Raw genomic sequence first — 21,128 nt, 5'->3', positions numbered from 1 at the left:
GAGGGGATGCGAGTATTAATCCTTAAGAGATGCGGTTCAGGGGATGTATGTCGTAAAAAGATATAGCCAATTTACACCAGCTTTACAAGAATTCCCATAGGGACTCCACTCCCATCCTAGCAGACTAGATTGGCCCTTTCAGCCTCACTTCTTTCTCTCTCACTCCCTCTCTCTCGCTTTCTTCCTTTCACTCTTGTCTGGCAAGTTTCCATGGAAACAAAGGGTAGGGAGAAGACCCTAATGAGTAAGTGTGTGTCTCGGTGAGATGAACACATATATTGTTGAGATATGGACACACACACACTCCAATTCCCCAACACTCACACCCCTGCTGGTCAGTTGGACTTCTGTTTGGCTGTTCATTGTTCATTCGTGATTTTTCATTTGATGTTTATGACACTCGTCCTGGTGAAAAGCAACAGTCTAATTTATAATGTACTTTTCCGCCTCAGGTTATTTATAGTCTCGATTTCTCCAACACGGTGTTTCACTAGGACAAGCTGGTTTGCTAAAAAATGTTATTTTTTTTTTTTTCTTTTTATGCACACCAAGGCTCCATTTATTTGATTGAAAATTAAACATACAATACATTTGATTTAAATAGAAAACTATTATTTTAAATTACAACATTTCACAAAATTACTTTTTTTTCCTCAAATGAATGCCTTGGTGAGCAAAAGGGACTAAATAAATAAATAAATAGTAATTATTCCAAATGTTTGGCCAGTATGTTCCTTTAATCTAACTAAAAACATTTTTTCAAACATATTTTCTATTAATCATGGCAGCGATATTTAATCAAAATGTCAAATAATGGGGAAGAGTGTTATATCCAAGCATATATCATGGATGCACATAGATAGGGACACTTTTGGCATTTTAAATGGCTGATTCAGCATCTTCCACAACTTTGCACTTGCACTTGGTGTGCAAATTGCATTCAGCACAATTTCTTAAACATGTTGGGACTGACACCTGATTTGCATAATTCTTTTAGTGAATGAGGAGCAAGAACAATTCATACCACATGTGCAAATGATGCTATTAGCAGGTGCAGTTCATTCTTAATTAATTCTCCTTACGAAATATCATATACTTCAGTCTTACGTTAAATCATTGCAGTTTATTTCTTATTTCACTCCTTGAAATTCCAGTGGTGTTCAGTTGAAAAGTCATAGTAATGTGAAAGTAAATAACCACCTCAACATGCCGTCTCTTCACACACACGTTCTTCTCACACACTCCAGGAGTTGAGGCTGCAAACCTCATAATTATATCATTCACAGCATCCGAAAGGTATACTCCACACCTCTTAGCATGTGTGAAATTAGCATGTATCCTCCACATTGATATGCTGCCATATAACAGAGAGAGAAAAAGGAAAGAAAGAGAAACAGAACTAGGCCTGTTTAGTCAGTTTCCTTACTACATGGGGAATCTTTTATAAATCATACAGTTTTGACATGCATGCTGTAAATGCATTTTTTTTTTTGTCTTGTCTTTTTTCATGTCTTTCTGAGTGCACATATATGCAAACTTATGTCCTGATGTGTTTGCCGATCCTTGTGTGTGTATGTGTGTGTGTGAAGCAGCTGTTGGCTTACAAGCTGTCTGATAGTGATCCTCTACATGAGTCCAGGCGAGCTAGCTTTACACTACAATGGTCACACTGTCCCCTGAGCAGAGAGCCTAACACACACACACACACACACACACACACACACACACAAGTGAACAAAGCCCTCAATGGACTAGCCAGGAGCTTTAGGGAAAGGGGCCTTAGGGAGTCCATACCTAGGTCTGTGAGCTAACAAATCCAGGAGCCTGATGGAATAACAGAGAAATTCTGAGAAATTCAATTCTGAGAGTTAGAGAGCAACCAAATGGTATTTCAACCACACAACAAATTACATTTGAGTCTCTCAGTTGGTGCTCTCTATGCGGCTTATGACCACTGATAAAGAAAAAAGCAAATGCTAATGATTCAGTTTCTCCTCAGTTTAGTCAGTTTTTATCGACACTTCTCGCTGAATTGTTCAAAATTAACTGCTCGGATTAGTATCCTAATCCGATTTAAATGTCTTAGATTTATATTTCATAAATGATTTTATACAATTGCATTTAACAATCCAATAAAACACTGGTATTTATGATTGTTATGCTTGTCATTTTCTAGTTCCTCTGTCTTGATGTTATGGAAATGTGTTTGGTTCATAGACAATTTAACATGATGCTGGCATGCTACATTTTGCAAATTGCATGCATATTGCATGTCGTGCTTGGAAAAGTTTATCTTTACAATATTAAATTATGAACTTTACTCCCATGGCTTTTAATTCTAACTCAGTTCAGTATTCTGTCAATCCAAATAAAACACGATGTGTCTAAGTAACTAGCTGCATGCTATAGCATATTAGATGTAATGGCTTTTTAACCACGTGTAATATATGGTGCTGACACTTCAAAAAATAATTTTCTTAGTGCTCTTATTTTAGTCTTATTTTCCTGTAAATATATCTAAATATTCCTAAATCAAGATATGTTTACCTGAGATGCAAAATGACCTAAAATAGTAACTCTTGAAAAATTAATTTTAAAACAAAATAAAAAAAAACTAATTTAAAAAAAAAAACTAAAAAAGGAAGGAAGGATGGAAGAAAAAGGAAGAAGGAAGGAAGAAAGAAAGAAAGAAAGAAGGAAGGAAGGAAGAAAGAAAGAAAAAAGAAAGAGAAAGAAGAAAAGAAAGAAAGAATGAAGGAAGAAAGAAAGAAAAAAGAAAGAAAGAGAGAAAGAAAGAAAGAAAAAAAAAAAAAAAGAATGAATGAAAGAAGGAAAGAAAGAAATAAAGCAAGGAAGGAAGGAAGGAAGGAAGGAAGAAAGAAAATGGAAAAAAGAAAGAAAGAAAAAAGAAATCAGGAACAGAAAGAAAGAAAGAATTGATAGAAAGAAAGAAAGAAAAAATATAAAGAAAGAAAGAAAGAATTGATAGAAAGAAAGAAAGTAAAATTATAAAGGAACAGAAAGAAAAAAAGAGAAAGAAAGAAACAAAGAAAAAGAAAACAAAGGAACGAAGAAAGAAAGAAACAGAAAAAAGAAAACAGGAAGAAAGAAAACAGGAAGAAAGAAAGAAAGAAAGAAAGAAAGAAAGAAAGAAAGAAAGAAAGAAAGAAAGAAAGAAAGAAAGAAGAAAATAAATAAAGAAAAGAAAAGAAAAGAAAGAAAACAAATGAAGGAACAAAGAAAGAAAGAAAGAAAGAAGGAGGAAAGAAAGAAAGAAAGAAAGAAAGAAAGAAAGAAAGAAAGAAGGAAGAAAGGAAGAAAAAAAGAAAAAAAGAAAAAAAGAAAACAGGAACAGAAAGAAAGAAGCATTTTAGAAGCATTTTTATTGTTATTTCATGGTAACTAATCTAATTAACTAATGTTAACCAATGGAACTTTATTGTAAAGTGTTTCCGTCTTTTTGGGTAAGACAACATATTTTCACTTAGCTTCAGTCTTCGCCACATTAATACCCCCAAAACTCCACCATATGAGAAAAAAACGGCAAAATCCCAACACAGCAGAACATTAAATATTAATGAGTTTCTACTTTTTCATCTTGCTTAAAAACACATAAAATAACATTTAATTTCAACATTTACTCTCCCCAGCCAGTCCCAAGCAATGCACGCTGGGAACTAGAAATCCCCTGTCCAGATTCAGCAACGCTACATTAACACTGATGGAAATTATTCATGTGGTTCCAACACAAATGGATTATGTAAACCATTATTTTATCAATTTAAATAGATTGTGAAGAAATGTTCAAGAATTGCATTGCTGTAACCCATTTTAATTAAGCAGAAAAAAGCACATGGGACAAATTTGATTTCAACTGAGAGAGGTTCACATCCCCAAGCTTATTCTTCACCATTCTCTTTAAAAAACAAACCCATGGGTATTGGTAATCCACAATCCGCCGGATCTAATTCTCACTTTCTCTCCGCAGATTGTGATCTTCACTAACTCCACTAACAAGCAGGAGATGGCAATGATGCTTGAGTTTGCCTACACCTGCTTACAAGCGCACTGAAGTGTCTAAAGTCTTCCCTTTAGCACGGCTTGAGCCCAATCCCTTTCCAACAAGTGAGACTGCTAAATAGGGACCTGTAAAGCATCCAGACCTTTGCACACCATGGCTCAAAGGTCAACTCATATCAGAGGTCACGGCCCCTCCTGGCCGCTTCATCTCACTCTACTGCTGCTTCTGTTGGCCAGGACACCCCAGGCTTTGGCTGTCCCAGGTTACAACACTGACACCTCCAAGAAAGAGATCATAATTGAGGGGGACCTGGTGATTGGAGGTCTGTTTCCTGTTCATCAAAAAGGGGAGGGGGCTCAAGACTGTGGCCGTATCAATGCACAGAGAGGGATTCAGAGACTGGAGGCAATGCTGCTAGCCCTTGACAAGATCAATCAAGATGATCAGATTTTGCCCGGGGTAACGTTAGGTGCCCACATACTGGACACTTGCTCTAAGGACACGTACGCGCTGGAGCAGTCGCTCGAATTCGTGCGAGCTTCGCTTACGAAAGTAGACGATAGTGAGTACACGTGCCCGGATGGATCCTACGCCATCCATGACGACGTTCCGCTCGCGATCTCCGGAGTGATCGGAGGATCCTACAGCGATGTATCCATACAGGTACTGTTTCCCGTCTCCTGTGTTTGTTCTTCTGCTCGTTTGTTTTCTTCCAGCCAAATTTCTTGATAATCAGATTATATGTTTAGATGTAGCTAGTCATAAATGTGCATGAGGACTTATTTGCATATATATTGCGTTTATCACACTATGGCTGTCATTCACTATGGCTGTCATGCTGTACAAAGCCTGGAGTTTAGTGCAGGTAACTCTATAAAGCCTACTGTTTCATAGTTGATATGCAAATGTCTGTAGCTTCTAAATTATTAACATAATCACAAATTCACTCAGAAACCTCTGGTATATGCCTTCTGTGGTTTGATTGATAGTTTAATAAGTTAAAAATCATGTATAATTCTAAAACTGTCCACCTTCATAGCACACGTCTTTTTGCTTTGAAATCTTTTCAGATTTTTAAAATACATTAAAGAATACATTTTATATTTGTTAGTAATATTATTATTAAGTATATAGAAATGCATACACATGCATGTATATATTTAAGAAAATATGTTGTTTATATTTTAAATATATTTATATATAATATAAATTATATGAATATAAATATATACATGTAAATATTTTTTAAATATATACTTTATGTGTGTGTATTTGTATAATAAATATAAACACAACACATATATATATTATAGAAACAAAGACTTTTATTTTGAAAGCGATTAATCGCGATTTATCTTTTGACAGCACTAAGATGCAGATTTACTTAATTCTCTTTACATAATAATATTTATTTAAACATAACTTAATATTTTAAGACAGTCAGGTTAGAATGTGGGTATCAAATATGATACAACAGGCATTTGAGGAACATATATTTGTGTAAATATATAAAACAGAACTTTGGGAATAAAACTAGCCTTCAAATATATTACAAAGACATATTTTGGGGAAATAGAGAGTGACAAATGATATTTATATGCATTTTATTTGAGTTGGCTGATATACTGTTAAAAAGATCTCATTGATTTACCAGCTTTCAGGATTTCATCTTACGTTTTGGCTAAATTGAATATTTTCTGAATAAAAATGTGTTTTTCCTCCTGGAGTTTGAACTCCATATATATGTAATGAAAGCCCAATGTATCAAATATTATACTCAACAAAAACACATATGCACACTATTTTTATTTATTTATTTATTCATTTATTTATTTTTAAAGATAATCAGTAAACTCTTCTATTAAAGTAACTTTATAAATAATTAAAACAAATTTAATACAGAATTTTAATATTTTTATCTGTAATTTCATATTTCAGGCTTTATAGGGTTAAGCAAATAAGAAGATAATAATGTTTTGAACGTTACTATTTTTGCTTCTGTAAATAGTTGCAAACAAAGAACCGTTATGTATATTTAAGCAACACAGTGTGGTGTTTCATTCCTGAACAGTTTTGTTTTTGCTTTAAATTCATTTCTAAATTATTCAGCAGTCCGTACAAATGAGTTGAATGAATTCAATGCCTCATTTAATACCTCAGTTAATTGTATTGTTGCTAGATTAATGAGCATTATTGAGTAAATGAAAGATTCAATGACCTGCTCATAAAGAAAGTCACTTTCTTTTGTGAATGAAATGTTTGAAACGAAACGGTTGACTGAATGATTTATTGACTCAGTATCTTGCAAATACCTACTAGTGTAAGGATGGAACTTGCAGATATACTCTCTAAAATATCCTTGATGTACAGTATTTATGTATAATATTTTATACATAATATACATACATTTTTACATAACATATGTAAAAATATATACATACATACATTATATATACACATTATATGTGTTCATAACTAGATCTTTCACTTTTAAAATCTCACTTCTGTGGGTTCATACTGCAGCATTTAGTAAGACAAATTAGCAGTCTCTTAATGAGAAAAAAAATAGTGGTGTTGTCTGGCTACCTGTCATCCATATGCTCAAGCCATCCAATTTGCGGCCAACCATGTGGCGTTTCTTGACATTCTCTGGGATGTCAGGAGCAGACGGGCTGCAGATGCTAGCTTTAAGGAATCAAGACAGTGACAGCTTGATTACACTCTCCACAGATCTGCTCTCTGAAGATCTAAGTATACTAGAGAGAGAGAGAGAGAGAGAGAGAAGAATGATAATTAGAAGAAAATGTGTAATATGCATTATAAATTGACTTGATCAACATTCCAACATTATGAAAGTTCCATCACTAAAAAAGTTTTATACACTGTAGCATGGAAAAATCAGAACCAGAAGGCAGCTGTGCTTTTAGAAAATTGCTGCACTCTTACCCTATTTCAACTTTTCTGGAAATGTACAGTTTGTGTTCTTAATGTGTGTCTTACAGATTCCTATCCACCAAACGCTCTGTCAAAATGCTCTCATCTCACTAGTTAAATTATAGTTTAATTTATTTTTATTTATTTTGGAAGAAAAAAAGGGAAAAGAGAGAGAAAGAGAGAGACAGGTATTTCTTGCCTTATTACTGTAAAATTCTTGAGTTGTTGCATTTGGTGTGACAGGTAATTAGGTGCTTGTTAAGACCTACTGCAAATACCAATAGTACATTTGACAGTTTAAACCTTGCTGAATTGAAATAACAAGTTAATTATTTATCCCCCCAACAGAACAGTGTTGGCTGACGAATAGAGGCTTTTAAATAACACATTACAATCACTGGCAGTCAGATACACGCTGCGGTTGGAGTATATGAGTCATTCACTGCGATAGAGATGGAGATAGAAAAATTTGTTCATTCTTAAGGTTTCACGAGCATAATTACTGCAGTGCCCGCACGGGGACATGGAATGCATTAATAATGCAGAAAAAAACAGACATGGAGGAAGAGAGAAAATTGAGTGTATGAAATTTTATTTCATCGCTGTACAGAAATCTTTTCGCTCTAACTGTGTCTCCATTCCTCCCTATTCATTGTTTTTAACTTGCTTATCTTCCCGTTTTCTTCATGTCAGGCATCTGTTAAAGTGTTTCATGCATATGTACACACATGCATACATTCACATTTTCTTTCCACATGCTATAAAGGGACACTTTGGGCAGTAGAGAGAGCCCTTTTGCGGAGGGTTAGTGTGAGTGAGACTCATCTAGCAGCTGTCTTCTAAAAGCATGTCACTGGGGATTCCCTGTTCCTGTGCCATTTTCCGCCACTTAGAACCATCATTTCTTTTATAAAAGTATTTCCCTCCAAAATTAAATTTCTGTCATTTTTCTTTATACTGTGGGATGCAAAAATTAGATATGTTGAAGACTTTTTTTGTGCTTACAAATCAAAGCATATTTTGACCAGGGGCTGGCTGTTTAGCACAGAAAGTATCATCAAAGTTTTGTATATTATGCTACACTCTTAAAAATAAGGGTGCTTCACGATACTATAGAAGAACCTTTTTTGTTTCAGTGGTTCCATAAAGAACATTTAACATCTGAAGAACCTTTCTGTTTTACAAAAGGTTCTTTGTGGCGAAAGAAGGTTCTTCAGATTATAAAAAAGTAAGAAAGAGATGGTTCTTTAAAAGAACCTTTGACTGAATGGTTCTTTGTGGAACCAGAAAATGTTTTTTCTATGGCACGGGTGCCCAACCCTGTTCCTGGAGATCTACCTTCCTGCAGAGTTTAGTTCCAACCCTGATCAAACACACCTGTCTGTAATTATCAAGTGCTCCTTCAGATCCTAATTAGTTGGTTCAGGTGTGTTTGATCAGGGTTGGAGATGAACTCTGCAGGAGGGTAGATCTGCAGGAACAGGGTTGAGGGCATTGCTGTGAAGAACCTTTTGAATGCCTTTATTTTTAAGAGTGTATGCTGCATTATTTTTTAAGCCATACAGTATCATTGTGTAAGGAAAATGTGTACATTTTCAAACTTGGCATGCTGAGCATTGCTCCAAGTTCGATGTCAGTGACACATGGCATTGATTCTCTAATGTCATGTAACCAAAGGGTTTTGTGCCATTCATAATTTTATTGAGAATTCCTGAATTTGAACTGAGGTAGAAAACACTATGAATTGTATTTGAAATTTAAATGTAAGGATGTAAAATTAAATAATTTCTAAAATAAAAAGATAAAATATATCACGTAAGTAATAATAATAAAATTAAACATTTTATTAAAAATAAATAAAAATTACATTTTAAAACATTTTAACCATACATTCAATAATGTTTGTAATGCTACAAAATACACTACCATTTCAAAGGTTTGTATTTTTTATTTTATTTTATTTTATTTATTTATTTTATTTTATTTTATTTTAATGTATGTTTTGGCACAACAAATCAGCATATTAGAATGATTTCTGATCATGTGACTCTGAAGACTAGAATAATAGCTTCTGAAAATTCAGCTTTGTAATTTACATTTTAAAACCTATAATAAAATAGAAAGCATTTATTTAAATTGAAATAATATTTCATATTATTACTGTTTTACTGTATTTTAATTTAAGAAATTCAGCCTTGCTAAACATTTTGTCAAATTTTGATTTATTTATTTATTTATTTTTTAAAAAAAAAGCTTGTTCAGTGAACTTAATTAAATTAAAGAAAACTTTTCCATGCAATTAGTTCAGATCCATACAACAAGACAAAATCAAGTTCAGTTAAACAAATTGTTGAACCAACTAAACATTATTTGTTTAATTGAACTTGTTTTAGTCTTGTTGTATGAACCTGAACTAACTGTGTGGAAAAGTTTACTTTAATTTAAAGATTTGTTTTTTGTATATAAGAGACATCTTTAAAAAAACATTAAAAAAAAAATAAAAATACCGACCCCAAACTTCAGGAAGTTTTAATTTTAGTGTTAAAATTTGTATTTGTTTATATATGTTTAATTATTTTCGGTCAATATCATTTTAAGGATATAATAACTCAATTCTGAATTTGTAAAACCCCGATAAACCATTTTTCTGCCTTTTATTCAATACCCCCTCATTTAGCTCATTCTTTGTGAGCTTTTGCCTTTAGAAATAACACTGGTATTGTACTGTAGAGTAAAAAAAAATCCATTATACACTCTGCATTCATGACATGCTCTTGAATGCTTTCTCATGTCACACTGTGAGCTGATAACTTTGTATCCATCCATGCATTTTTAAGCAATACATTTTGTTCGGAGAAGTATGGCAGTGAAATGAGAGCAGGCTTGTAAAGGTGAGACTTGCTTGACAGCAGTGTGAACTCACTGGTAGCTGCGTGGAGTCGAATGAAACAGGCAGGAGGTTGCTTCAGGCTTTTAGAGGTTCTCGTGTTAAGAATCCACTCTCCTTTATTGGCATTCTCTCCTGTGGAGCGATAAGAATGGCGGGCTTTGACAGCACAGACGCAAAGCTAAAGAAGCTTTTAGGGCATGAGAGCGAGCAAGAGAGAGAGAGAGAGAGTCTGATGAACGAGATGTAATTTTGGTTGAGGTCGGTATTTGGGGCCTTTCTCATAAAAAGTGCATGTCCTTGCCTGGCAGCTATTTATGGAGGTGCTGTTCTAAAGTGTCTGCTCCAAAGCACAGACCCAACCCCCTAAATCTGAAACATATATCATCTGGTTGACAGTACATCAAAGCTGAAGGGATGTCGACTGGTTTACAATGTAATAAGTTGTTGCACAGGTATCACTGCAGAAATTTACATTTCTACACAGAATGTGTAAGACTTGGTGTAGCATTTAACTGAAACATCTGATGCTAAAAATATACAGTAATTCCTGATAATTAAGGCACATTGAAAAACCCTTACATAAACATGCATTCAATTCATTAATGTGAATATTTTACAATATCTCATGTTCCCGAATTTCCTTCATGTCTTGTGCGGCACCATGTTCTGCCTCATCGTAAAAGTCTGTTTTGTTTATTGTGCTTTCTTTTTTATGTATCCTTTATCAAACTTTGCACTGAATTATTAATTTTTTGCATGCAATGTTCTTTCTAAAGGTTAATTTTAAAGGAATAATTCACCCAGAAATGAAAATGTACTCACCCTCAGGTCATCCAAGATGTAGATGTTTCTTCATCTGAACAGAATTAGAGAAATTATATCATTTGCTAGCCATGCAATAGATCCTTTGCAGTGAATGGGTGCCGTCAGGATGAGTGTCCAAACAGCTGATAAAAACATTACAATAATAAAAGTGAAGTAATCCACACAACCTCAGTCCATCAATGAATACCTTGTGATTTGAAAAGCTGCGTGTTTATAAGAAACAAATCCATCTTGATCATCTATCAAGATGTTTTTAACTTCAAACAAGTCCTCTATCCCTATAGGGAGCCATCCAGAAGAAGTCTCGCCTGAATCAGGAGAGAAATAAGTACAGATCAAGCAGCATTTACAAGCTAAAACAGTCCAAAACAGTTATAAACAAATACTGTATGTCAGTGAATTTTAGTGTGAGAGGACAACAGGGGAACGTTTTACTGGAAGAAGCATCATTATAGATTTAAGGTTTATTTTTTATTTTTCTATTTTTGTTTATTTTCTATTGCTTTAATACAGATCATTTTCCCCCCATGTTGCTTCTGGTTTCTATGGAAGCTCATTTCTACCACTGAATAAAAACAAAAAAAAGCTATTGATACTTTTTATCTCACGATTCTGACTTTGTGTGGTACAAACTCACAATTCAGACTTTATTTCCTCAAAGCTGTGATATAAACTCGCAATTCTAACTTTTTTTTCTTATAATTGTGAGATATAAACTCGCAATTGCGAGTTAAGTCCAATTGTGAGGAGAAAAAAGACTGATTTGTTTTCTCAGAAAAGGTTATTGATCATTTTTATCTTGCAATTCTGACTTTTTGTCTCAGAATTGTGATATAAACTCACAACTGTGAGTTATAAAGTCAGAATTGTATGATATAAACTTACAATTGACTCACAATAACGCACAATTAAAAAGCAGTTTAGACTTTGTTTCTCGCAGCTGTTTGTACCTCGCAATTCTGACTTTTTTTTTCAGAATTGTAAGATATAAACTTGCAATTGCAAGTTAAGTCCAAACTTGAGGGGAAAAAAGACTGATATGTTCTCAGAATTGCGAACTGAGTTTATATCTTACAATTCTGACTTAATAACTCGCAACTGCGTGTATTAAAGTCAGAAATATGAGATGTAAAATTGTGAGTTTGTATCATGCAATTCTGCAAAGAAGTCAGATTTGTAAGGTTATTTCTCACAATTCTGACTTTATAACTGACGATTGTGAGTTTATATTTTACAGTTCTTAGAGAAAATGTCAGAATTGTAGTATATAAACTCACAATTGCGAGAAAAAAAGTCAGAATTTTGAGATAAAAAGTAAAAAATTACCATTTTTTTTAATCAGTGGCAGAAACAGGCTTCTATAAGTTTCATATTACTGATTTAAACTCTACAGAATTAGCTATGAAAAAAAAGGTTCTACTTTTACTTTTCTAAAGAATCAGACTGGCAGTTTTTGCCTGGCAGACGACAGAAAAGTCTCTTAGAATATGAAATACAGACTTTTGATTTTGGGCCTGTATGCAGCTATTTAGCAGCCATCTCTTTATAATATTGCTTCCTCTAGTGACAAAGTCATCTGAATCTGTAGAGAAATAAGCACAGATCAAGCAACATTTAATATGCAGCTTAAAAAAATAACACTGAATAAACACCAACTGCATAGCAACCACCATGCCAGACAGCCACAGTAGTTTTCCTGAATCTCTTTGTGTTTGCCTCAAGGCTGTGGTAGCATTTCCCTGACAGCAGCCTGTTGTTTGAATCCTTAATTAATTTTCTGGCCTTAGTTCTGCTAGAGATGTCCTGCTGGTTGGACAAAACACCTCTGGTGATACATTCAGTTAATCTCACCATCTTCCTCTGTTTTAGCTACTCTTTTTGTGCTAAGGATTGATACTGCAGAACAGAAAGCTTCCTGTCGTTTACCTGGAAAACTCCTACTGGTGTCTTCTTTGGCCTTCCTAATGAAGCTGCTGTTGTATGTGAGTCTCTGCGTGTGAACTATGAGCTGTGAGCTTCATTTACTTGAGGAGTCGGAGTATGAGTTTCGTGATGATTCACCACACTTGAGTGACTCACAGCTTTATGCAGAGATGCAGGTGTAGAAGCTTCATAATTGGCGTCTTATCTTATTTCATTTCCTGGTCTAAAGTGTGCTTATGTTTATTGCAATGCACTTGCAGGCATAATATTTATACTGCTTTTTTAAAAATCCAAACAAGAAAAGACATTCAAGAGGACCTTGAACTGAACTGAATTCTTAACAATTTTCAACGCTCATGCAAAGCACTGAATGATAATCCTATAAGTTGACTTCTTCTCTAGGAAAAATGCTCAGAGCTCCATGTTAATTCTTGATTGCCGGCATTCTGTAATCATATCAAGGAACATTTAGCCTCAGGAATACCTAGTGATTAATTCATACTGACAACTACAGCTTTATTTGGTCCAGTGGAGTTCTTGGCTTTGTGTGACTGATAATGAAGCAGTATCCTGCACTAATGCTAACAGACTGACAACAAATAAATAAACAAAGCAGTTCTGCAGTAATGAAATCTTTGAAAATATAAAAGTCTAATGTAGATTATTTTAAACCAACATGATAAAGATAAAAATGAGTTAGGTAATTGAGCATTTCAGAAGTATGGATGGGCATGGAAAGATGAAAGTCAATTGACTGTGTTTGCCATTCTTAGCAAGAGTTATAAGGACCCTCTCTGGCTGTTAGAAACATACCATTACCTCTGTCTGCATGACTGAGACTGTTTATTGGTGCCATAATGAGCAGCAGTTTATCTCTTTAAATGCTTCATCAACACTCGGCATCTGTCTAGTAAAATAACACCACTCAGTTTTATAAAGACCCGTTAAGTGGTTTGATGAACTTACAGTGTGTGTGTGTGTGTGTGTATGTGTGTGTGTGTGTGTATATATATATATATATATATATATATATACTAGGGGTGATGTCACGGTTCGGTACGTACCTCGGTTCGAGGGTCACGGTTGAGGACAACAGAAAAAAAGAAACAATTCTATTATGCTAGGTTTCTTTTATTTTAAACAGACAGTAGTACAAGTCACAATTTTTTTCCATCTACATGTGAAAATACTAAATAGTATATCAAATTAATGTCATATATAGGTTATAAAATCTGCAGTACATATATACATACAAGGAATAAATACTTGAAATATGTTTAATTTAGTTAACTGATAGACAAGGGAAAAAACTGTGTGACACATAACGTAGCCTATATATGCTGAGTTTCATTTCAGTTTTGTGACAGAAAGGAAACTCAAATGGCAGAAAGTGACATTATAGTTTATTTTGCTGGTATGAGGAAAGTTGAAGTAGTCATGCCGATGTGATTCTAGCATTGCTAACTTGACAGCGCAGTTGGTACTTTATTAAAATAAAACACAATGAACCAAACAGCAGTGCGCCCGCCTCACTGTGTCACCGTTAGAACGCGACTGAAGTACAAAGTCAATCATTTATATAATAAATAATAGTTTAGCATTTAGATGCAGCTATTAAATATTATGGAATATATTTGTGCCGAATGAGAGAGGTAGGATATAAGAGCACAAAGCTCCGTTTCGCAGACAGTTGAGTGCGCAAGCCTTTAAAGTATACTCCTTTGTTAGTGAGAGACGCGTTCAGAATCAGCACATGGTCACTGTCTAGTGGGCTTTGTTTTCAAGTGCGTAACTCTCCAAACAGAGTTGCCTTACTGCAGGCGCCCCCTTCTGGATTGAGGATGAATTGCCTGTATTTGTTGTAAGGCCTCATGCACCAAAACTTGACACCTGTACCATGACGGTTCGGTACGAATACATGTATCGTTACACCCCTAATATATACACACACACACAACAGTTCTTTCTGGTCCTCGAATCTGATTGGCTGAGAAGAGTGTGATATTCTAGTGATATCGGAACTCCAACCATTTCACTGTTTGTATCACTCCCTTTGCTGCGACCAAATTCACTATAATTTTATAAATAATACTGTTTTTGTGTCACAGAATGTGGTTTGAAGAGTTTTTTAGGTGAGAATGTACTTATTTAGACTTCAGATTTGCTGTTTGTTAATAAAGGTAATTCCTTTTCGAAAATTTGCTTCAACGTTTTTGGAGATGTGAGCTCCAGAGTGTCAGTGGCTGTTCAGCGCTCATGGACCCCATGTTCGTGATGGTGATTAGTTTCATTATTTCGCAATTAGATGGTGACAAGAGACTGTTTTTATGAGTGAGTCAGCAGTAAAAACTTTTATATTGGAAAAGACTGGAACAGGGTTGTAAACAAGGAAGTTTTTTTACTTTCAACAATAAGATGCAGCAAGCTGTCATCGGAAATCACCCTTAATAGACGAAAGGATAGTACCACAGAGTCCTCAGTGGACATTTAAACTAGTGTTTTATTGTCAATGTGAGATTGAGCTGAAGAATGAATGCTGTATCAGATGCAGGTAATCACAGTAAACTTCTCCTTTAATCAAAGAAGCATCAAAAATGTATGACACTCTTTTCACAAAAACCATTAAGCAGCACAATTGTTTCCTAAGGAGCAAATCAGTATATTTAAATGATTTCTGGATAAGTCACATTTCAAAATATTTTAAAATATTCATAATATTACATTTTTACTGTAGTTTTGATCAAATAAATGCAGTCATGGTGAACATTTGAGACTTCTTAGAAAATCTTACCAACCCCAAACTTTTGGAAAGTAGTGTACATTAATTACATTTTTCATGTGTGTACACTACGCTTGATGTGTAGCTTACTGTGAACGTCAAATTGAAATGCAATTTTAATGCATTAAAATGCATTAAACATTTACATTTACACTATTACAATAATTACTCTGTTGTACATGTCCTGAAGGACTGTTGAGATTGTGAGAGTGAGCACTAGGATGGTAGCTAGCAACTTTGATGCCACCTAAAGGGCACATGAAAGTAAAGGCCCCTGTCAGAAAGAGAGCGAGCCTGAGCAAGAGAGTCCTCTGTCAGGCTGGGGTGAAGGATCAGAGTTAGATTAGAGAGATCCTCTCCTCTCTAACCGGGTCACACTTCCACCTGACCAAACACATTCACGGCTGTTGCCTGGCAACGGAACTCTTCAAAATCCCGAATGTGGAATCCACCTCCTCTGATGTAGAGGCAAACAAAGCTGCTCAAGAGATGTCACTGCAGCGTTAGCTCATCATTCATAACATTCTCCGTGTCACTAATATTCTCAGCGTCCGCACCAACGCTGTCATTCTTTATCATCATTATCACTGATGACAGCAGAATTATCATAAATATTATTTTGGTCATCATTATCACTGCATTTATCATAATCCTCATACGGCATTCCTCTCACGCATCTCTGCATGTATAAAAAGGTGTATTTTTCAACACGTTATGAGGTTTTATTTATTAGGCATGACTGCAGTTTTGGGTTGTGTTTGAATGTGCGTGTCTTTGTGGTGTGGTTTCAAAAGTAGGATGAGATAGTCTCTAGGGACAAACAGATGGGATTTTCATGTTGAAGAAGTCATGACATCTTTATGAAAGGAGAAGAATCATGCCCATATAAATTGAGGTGCCCACATACCCACCCAGATTTGTGAAGTGGATTTTAAATGCAACTTTTAAAACATACACTACCAGTCAGAAGTTTTTGAATAGTAAGATTTTTAAAGAAGTCTTTTCTGCTCACCAAGCCTACATTAATTTGATCCAAAGTACAGCAAAAACAGTAACATTTTAAAATGTTTACTATTTAAAATAACTGTTGTCTGATTTGCTGCTCAAAAACATTTATTATTAGTATTATTATGTTGAAAACAGCTGAGTAGAATTTTTTTAGGTTTCTTTGATGAATAGAACGTTCAGAAGAACAGCATTTATCTGAAATAGAAATCCTTTGTAACATAATAAATGTCATTATCATCACTTTTAATCTATTTAAAGCATCCTTACTAAATAAAAGTATTAATTTCTATAATTCTGAATGCTTTATTGTAATTAGATGTAAAAGTGAACATAAGAGCCTTCATTTTCTTCTGACATGAGAGCAACTGAGGATACAGTGGATTATTTTGTTTCTGATGGTACTGCGTCACCATCAAAATACACAAAAAAGCAGAGCAGTAGCTCATTATCATTTAAAGAGACATGCACTGAAACAGATCGCTGTGAACAGAGCTGTTTTTGACAAGATAAAAAGGCTGTTGTTTTTCGTGGGCATTAAGGAATTTTAACCGAAGTATTTTGCAGACATTTCATGAAGACCCTAAAGTATCAAACCAACTTCTGGAAAATGGGCATCCAATGTCCACTTCCAGAACAACAATTCACAAATAATTTACTCACCCCCTAGTCTTTCCGTCTTTCTGTCTTCAGTCGAAATTATGTTTTTTGAGGAAAGCATTTCAGGATTTTTCTCCATATAATGGACTTCATTGGTGCCCCAATTTTGAACTGCCAAAATGTAGTTTAAATGCAGCTTCAAAGGGCTCGAAACGATCCCAGCCGAGGAAGAAGAGTCTTATCTAGTGAAATGGTCATTTTTTTTCGAAAAATAAAAATTTCTATACTTTTTAAGCACAAAAGCTTGTGTAGCACAGGCTCTGGGGTATGCGTCCACGATGCTACGATTTAGTAATGGGTTGTTCTTGAATGATTCTTTCATTTTGAAAGAATCTTTAATGTTATTCAGGAAGAACGAGTTGTCTTGGGGAGTCATTTGTTCAGTCGTGCATGTGTAACATCCTATTAGGTTCTGTACTGGAATTAGTTCACCTGTTTCGAGCTTTCAGGTTTTTCAAGTCTTTCGTTCGTCTTATGGGGCTGTCACGTGATGAACGAATGACTCAAACCCAAAAACTTGTCAGATAAGAGGTGAGGTGAGCTAATCATAGACTAAAGACCCAGGTAAACAATGAATTAATCTTTTCTGTTTCTTATAGCATTATAGTTTTGTCTTGTTCGTAGTGTAACATTTTAATTATATTTTGCTAAAATGAATGAAATGACTCGAAAAAAGATTTGTTCATTTTTCTGAACGAGACTCAAAGGTCAGAGTCGGTAAAATGATCCGAACTTCCCATCACTACTATGAATCACGTGTAAGTTCATTGCCTGTGTACTGAGTATGGCGAAAAACTCCATCTTATTTTCTCCTACAACTTGAGAGGAGGACATTGTTGTACCTTTTTGTTTGTAAACAGCGTTTACAAACTTACTTGCACTTTCTTAGTCTTTGTGCGTTTGCTTTGTAAACACTGGGTCTGTGGTTCCGCTTACATTCCGTGTGACCTTTCGACGTGATTCAATAGTACGTAACATTGTGAACGCACATCCCAGAGCCTGTACTACACAAGCTTTTCTGCTTAAAAAGTATAAAAAAATTTATTTTCCAAAAAAAATGACAGATCGTTTTGCTAGATAAGACCCTTCTTCCTCGGCTGGGATTGTTTAGAGCCCTTTGAAGCTGCATTTAAACTACACTTTCCATAAAAAACATAATTTCTTCACGACTGAAGACAGAAAGACATGAACATCTTAGATGACAAGGGGGTATTTGTAAATTGTTGTTCTGGAAGTGGACTTCTCCTTTAACAGATAACTTTGACAGTCCTAAGGAGTACATTTTACACGTCCAGTTTTATCTTCCGCGTTGAATTCTGCTAAAGTGTGTTTAAATTTTTTCCCTTCACTCTGTTTATACATATTTCATAGTAACACTTTCTGTGCTTGGGAACAAATTGCTCAGTGGAGCCAGTGCTGTGTGTGATATGAAATATGGAGTGGAATGTGTGATAGCGTAAGCTCAACGTGTGACATCACATGAGTTAAAAGAGCATCAGCAAGTGAGAAATGAGTGGGAGAGTAGATGAATCTATGCATTAATGAGTAGTCCGATCAATTGATTTTTAAACTGTAAAAACCTTCTAGATATAAAGCAGTGCTGCGTGCTTTGCCTTTGGTGAGAGTCTCTCGCTGCTGTGATGTTTCAGTCTCTTGCATTATAGAGGAAGCCAAATTCACAGATTTCAGTAAAGAGACTGTGAGTCATTGGACCATAGTGCAATATTCTGCGTTATCTCCAGCTCATCTTGGATCTAGTGTGAGCAGAAGGTCCCAGAGCCTTACAAACAAGGTTACTACAGCGTAATCTCTCTCTCTCTCCCTTTATCTCTCTATATCAGTCCAAATTCTCCATTTTTCTTTCTTTTTTGCCTCTGGATCGTTCCTCCTCTAAAATGTCAATATGAAGGCACCTCAGACCCGCCCTAAATCAGCTGTAACAGTCCAACCTCCATTGTTTCGATGCCGGAGCAGACAAGAATATCTCCGATTGAGCGATTGAGGTGTTGTGTTGCTGGATGTAATAATGAACATAGTGGTCGTCATTTACTCCCGACATCTGAGCCGCTGAAGATTTTTTATGAATCTCTGCAATCACCTTTTCCTAATAACGTGCTAGTTAGCGAGTTTCGCGGCTAAGCGCGCTAAATGCGGCTAAAGTAAACAATCTCTCCGGGCACATCACTCCATAGAGAGTAGAGAGGGGCGGGGTGAGCAGAGCTCATTTGCATTTAAAGGAACAATCCATCAGAATGGGTTCATTTTTAAAGAGCTCATTTTGACAAGGTAAAAAGGACAGTGAGAATTTAAGTATATTATAGACTTTTCAGTTAAGACCCTAAAGAATCATATCAGCTTCTGGAAAATGGGCATCTGACGACCCCTTTGAAACTGTAAGTTATTTCTGTGATGGCTAATTTTCAGCAGCCATTGGTATGAAAATGTATTGCATAACACGAATAATTGAATATGTTAAATAGGACACATACAGCAGGTCCACTTCTTTTGCCGAACACAAATCCCGCTATTCAAGAGCCATCCTTTCCTCTAGAATAATTAATCCACTTAACAGCCAACTCTTCCGTCTGCAAATCCATGCAGCTGGTGATTTTCTTAATTAAATCCTAGGCTGTGTCTTGAAGGCAGACTCTCAGCATCATGACATTATGAAAAAGGGCATTAGCTCCATATCTAATGTGTTTAAGTCACACAAAGCCATTTGGTATAATAGAAAAGCGACCCACGGCTAATCAGCGCTAATCAATTGGATTGAAATGCTCCTCAAAATATGATTGAAATTCCTGTTGAGAACATTATGCTGCTACTGTAACTGTGACCAATTTGAATTTTGAAACCTTTGATGATCTGGGCACTGCCATCTGTTTTTTAATATTTCATCTGATTCATTCATTAACTGTACTTGCTAACACAAGCAATATTGCTACTTTTGATCATACTTAAGGTTACCCTTAGTATACCCCTAATATAAAATCCCACATAATTGCGCACATTAATGGTTCACCATGGTGCCATTTATCAAGCTGTATGCTAAAACACTTGATTAGTGAAAATAATCTTTCATCTGATTGTGATTGGCAGGTTTCTGCTGTAATGCAGGAGAAATGTCATCAGAGACAGCGGTGTTCGCATTAAAAATCCTGAACCGTAATCAATAAATATCCATGAGCACCTGCATGCACTTTAGACTGATGGCGGCAAATGTGAAGCTACTGTAGTACAAAGCTGACTAATGAATACAAGACTGCTATTAAATCTAATTTAAGAGCAAATTAGAAAATGGACTATAATTAAGTGGTGATTAGAGCATAGACTATAATTTAGATAATTACTGATAGTCTCCAGTTATATTTCTGAAACACCCATGAAGTCTTACTTAGATACACTTTATATTACTTAATTTTATCCATTCAAATTCAATATTACATGAATATGTTGTTGATTTCACCTTGCTTGTTTCTTTCTCAGATCCTGCAGTTTGGCATCAAAGTAAGCTTGTTTGAATCTAGAGGACATGAAGAAAAAGTAAATCTGGCAGCCGTGTTCTAATATGTTTAAACACAGACGGTCTGGACTTGTCACAGAAGGAGGGTTTTTGTTCAAACTAATGTTATATGACATTGAATCGTCAGAAAGGCTGAGGTGGGGAAACTCTGGGGAAACAAAGTAACAACATTAACCTCTGCTTCTCAAAGGCACCTTCTTATTTTCAACCCAACTTGTTTCTATAGCAACAGATATGAAAAATGTATGCTGAACTTTTCATATTGCGTCTCTCTGAGAATCGTAAAAGCGCCGCTGGAAATGTCTGTATATGAGATGAGTCTGTGCATAACAAAGAAAAAGAGTTTTATGCTAGAGGTTGTATCTAAAATATCTAACATTTCATGATTCTAGACTTACCTGTTAAACTGCGTCTGATCTAATTTTAATAATTAGTAGATATGTTGATAATAATTAGGTCTAATGTTAATAATTCTATCTAATGTTAAAAATGCATTTGATCTAATGTTAATTATTTTTTTGCAGTTTCATTGCACAGAATATTTTTTATGATTGGTCAATCGCAGTAT

At 35.1% G+C, this 21,128-nt stretch overlaps 1 protein-coding gene across 2 annotated transcripts in view; it reads left to right on the top strand.

Annotated features, from left to right (window-relative positions):
* grm2a (glutamate receptor, metabotropic 2a) overlaps window positions 1–21,128 on the top strand; it is a 49,988-nt gene that overhangs the window by 11,532 nt on the left and 17,328 nt on the right. For both annotated transcript variants that reach the window (XM_051112517.1, XM_051112516.1), the window contains exon 2: window positions 3,989–4,684. In XM_051112517.1, the coding sequence (XP_050968474.1) occupies window positions 4,175–4,684 (510 nt within the window). In that variant the 5' untranslated portion in view covers window positions 3,989–4,174. The remainder of the gene's footprint in view (window positions 1–3,988; window positions 4,685–21,128) is intronic.

This window comes from Labeo rohita, chromosome 6, assembly GCF_022985175.1.
Source record: "Labeo rohita strain BAU-BD-2019 chromosome 6, IGBB_LRoh.1.0, whole genome shotgun sequence".
Lineage (NCBI taxonomy): Eukaryota > Metazoa > Chordata > Actinopteri > Cypriniformes > Cyprinidae > Labeo > Labeo rohita.
Note: the sequence above shows the minus strand (reverse complement) of the source record. Positions and strands in the feature narration are given on the sequence as shown.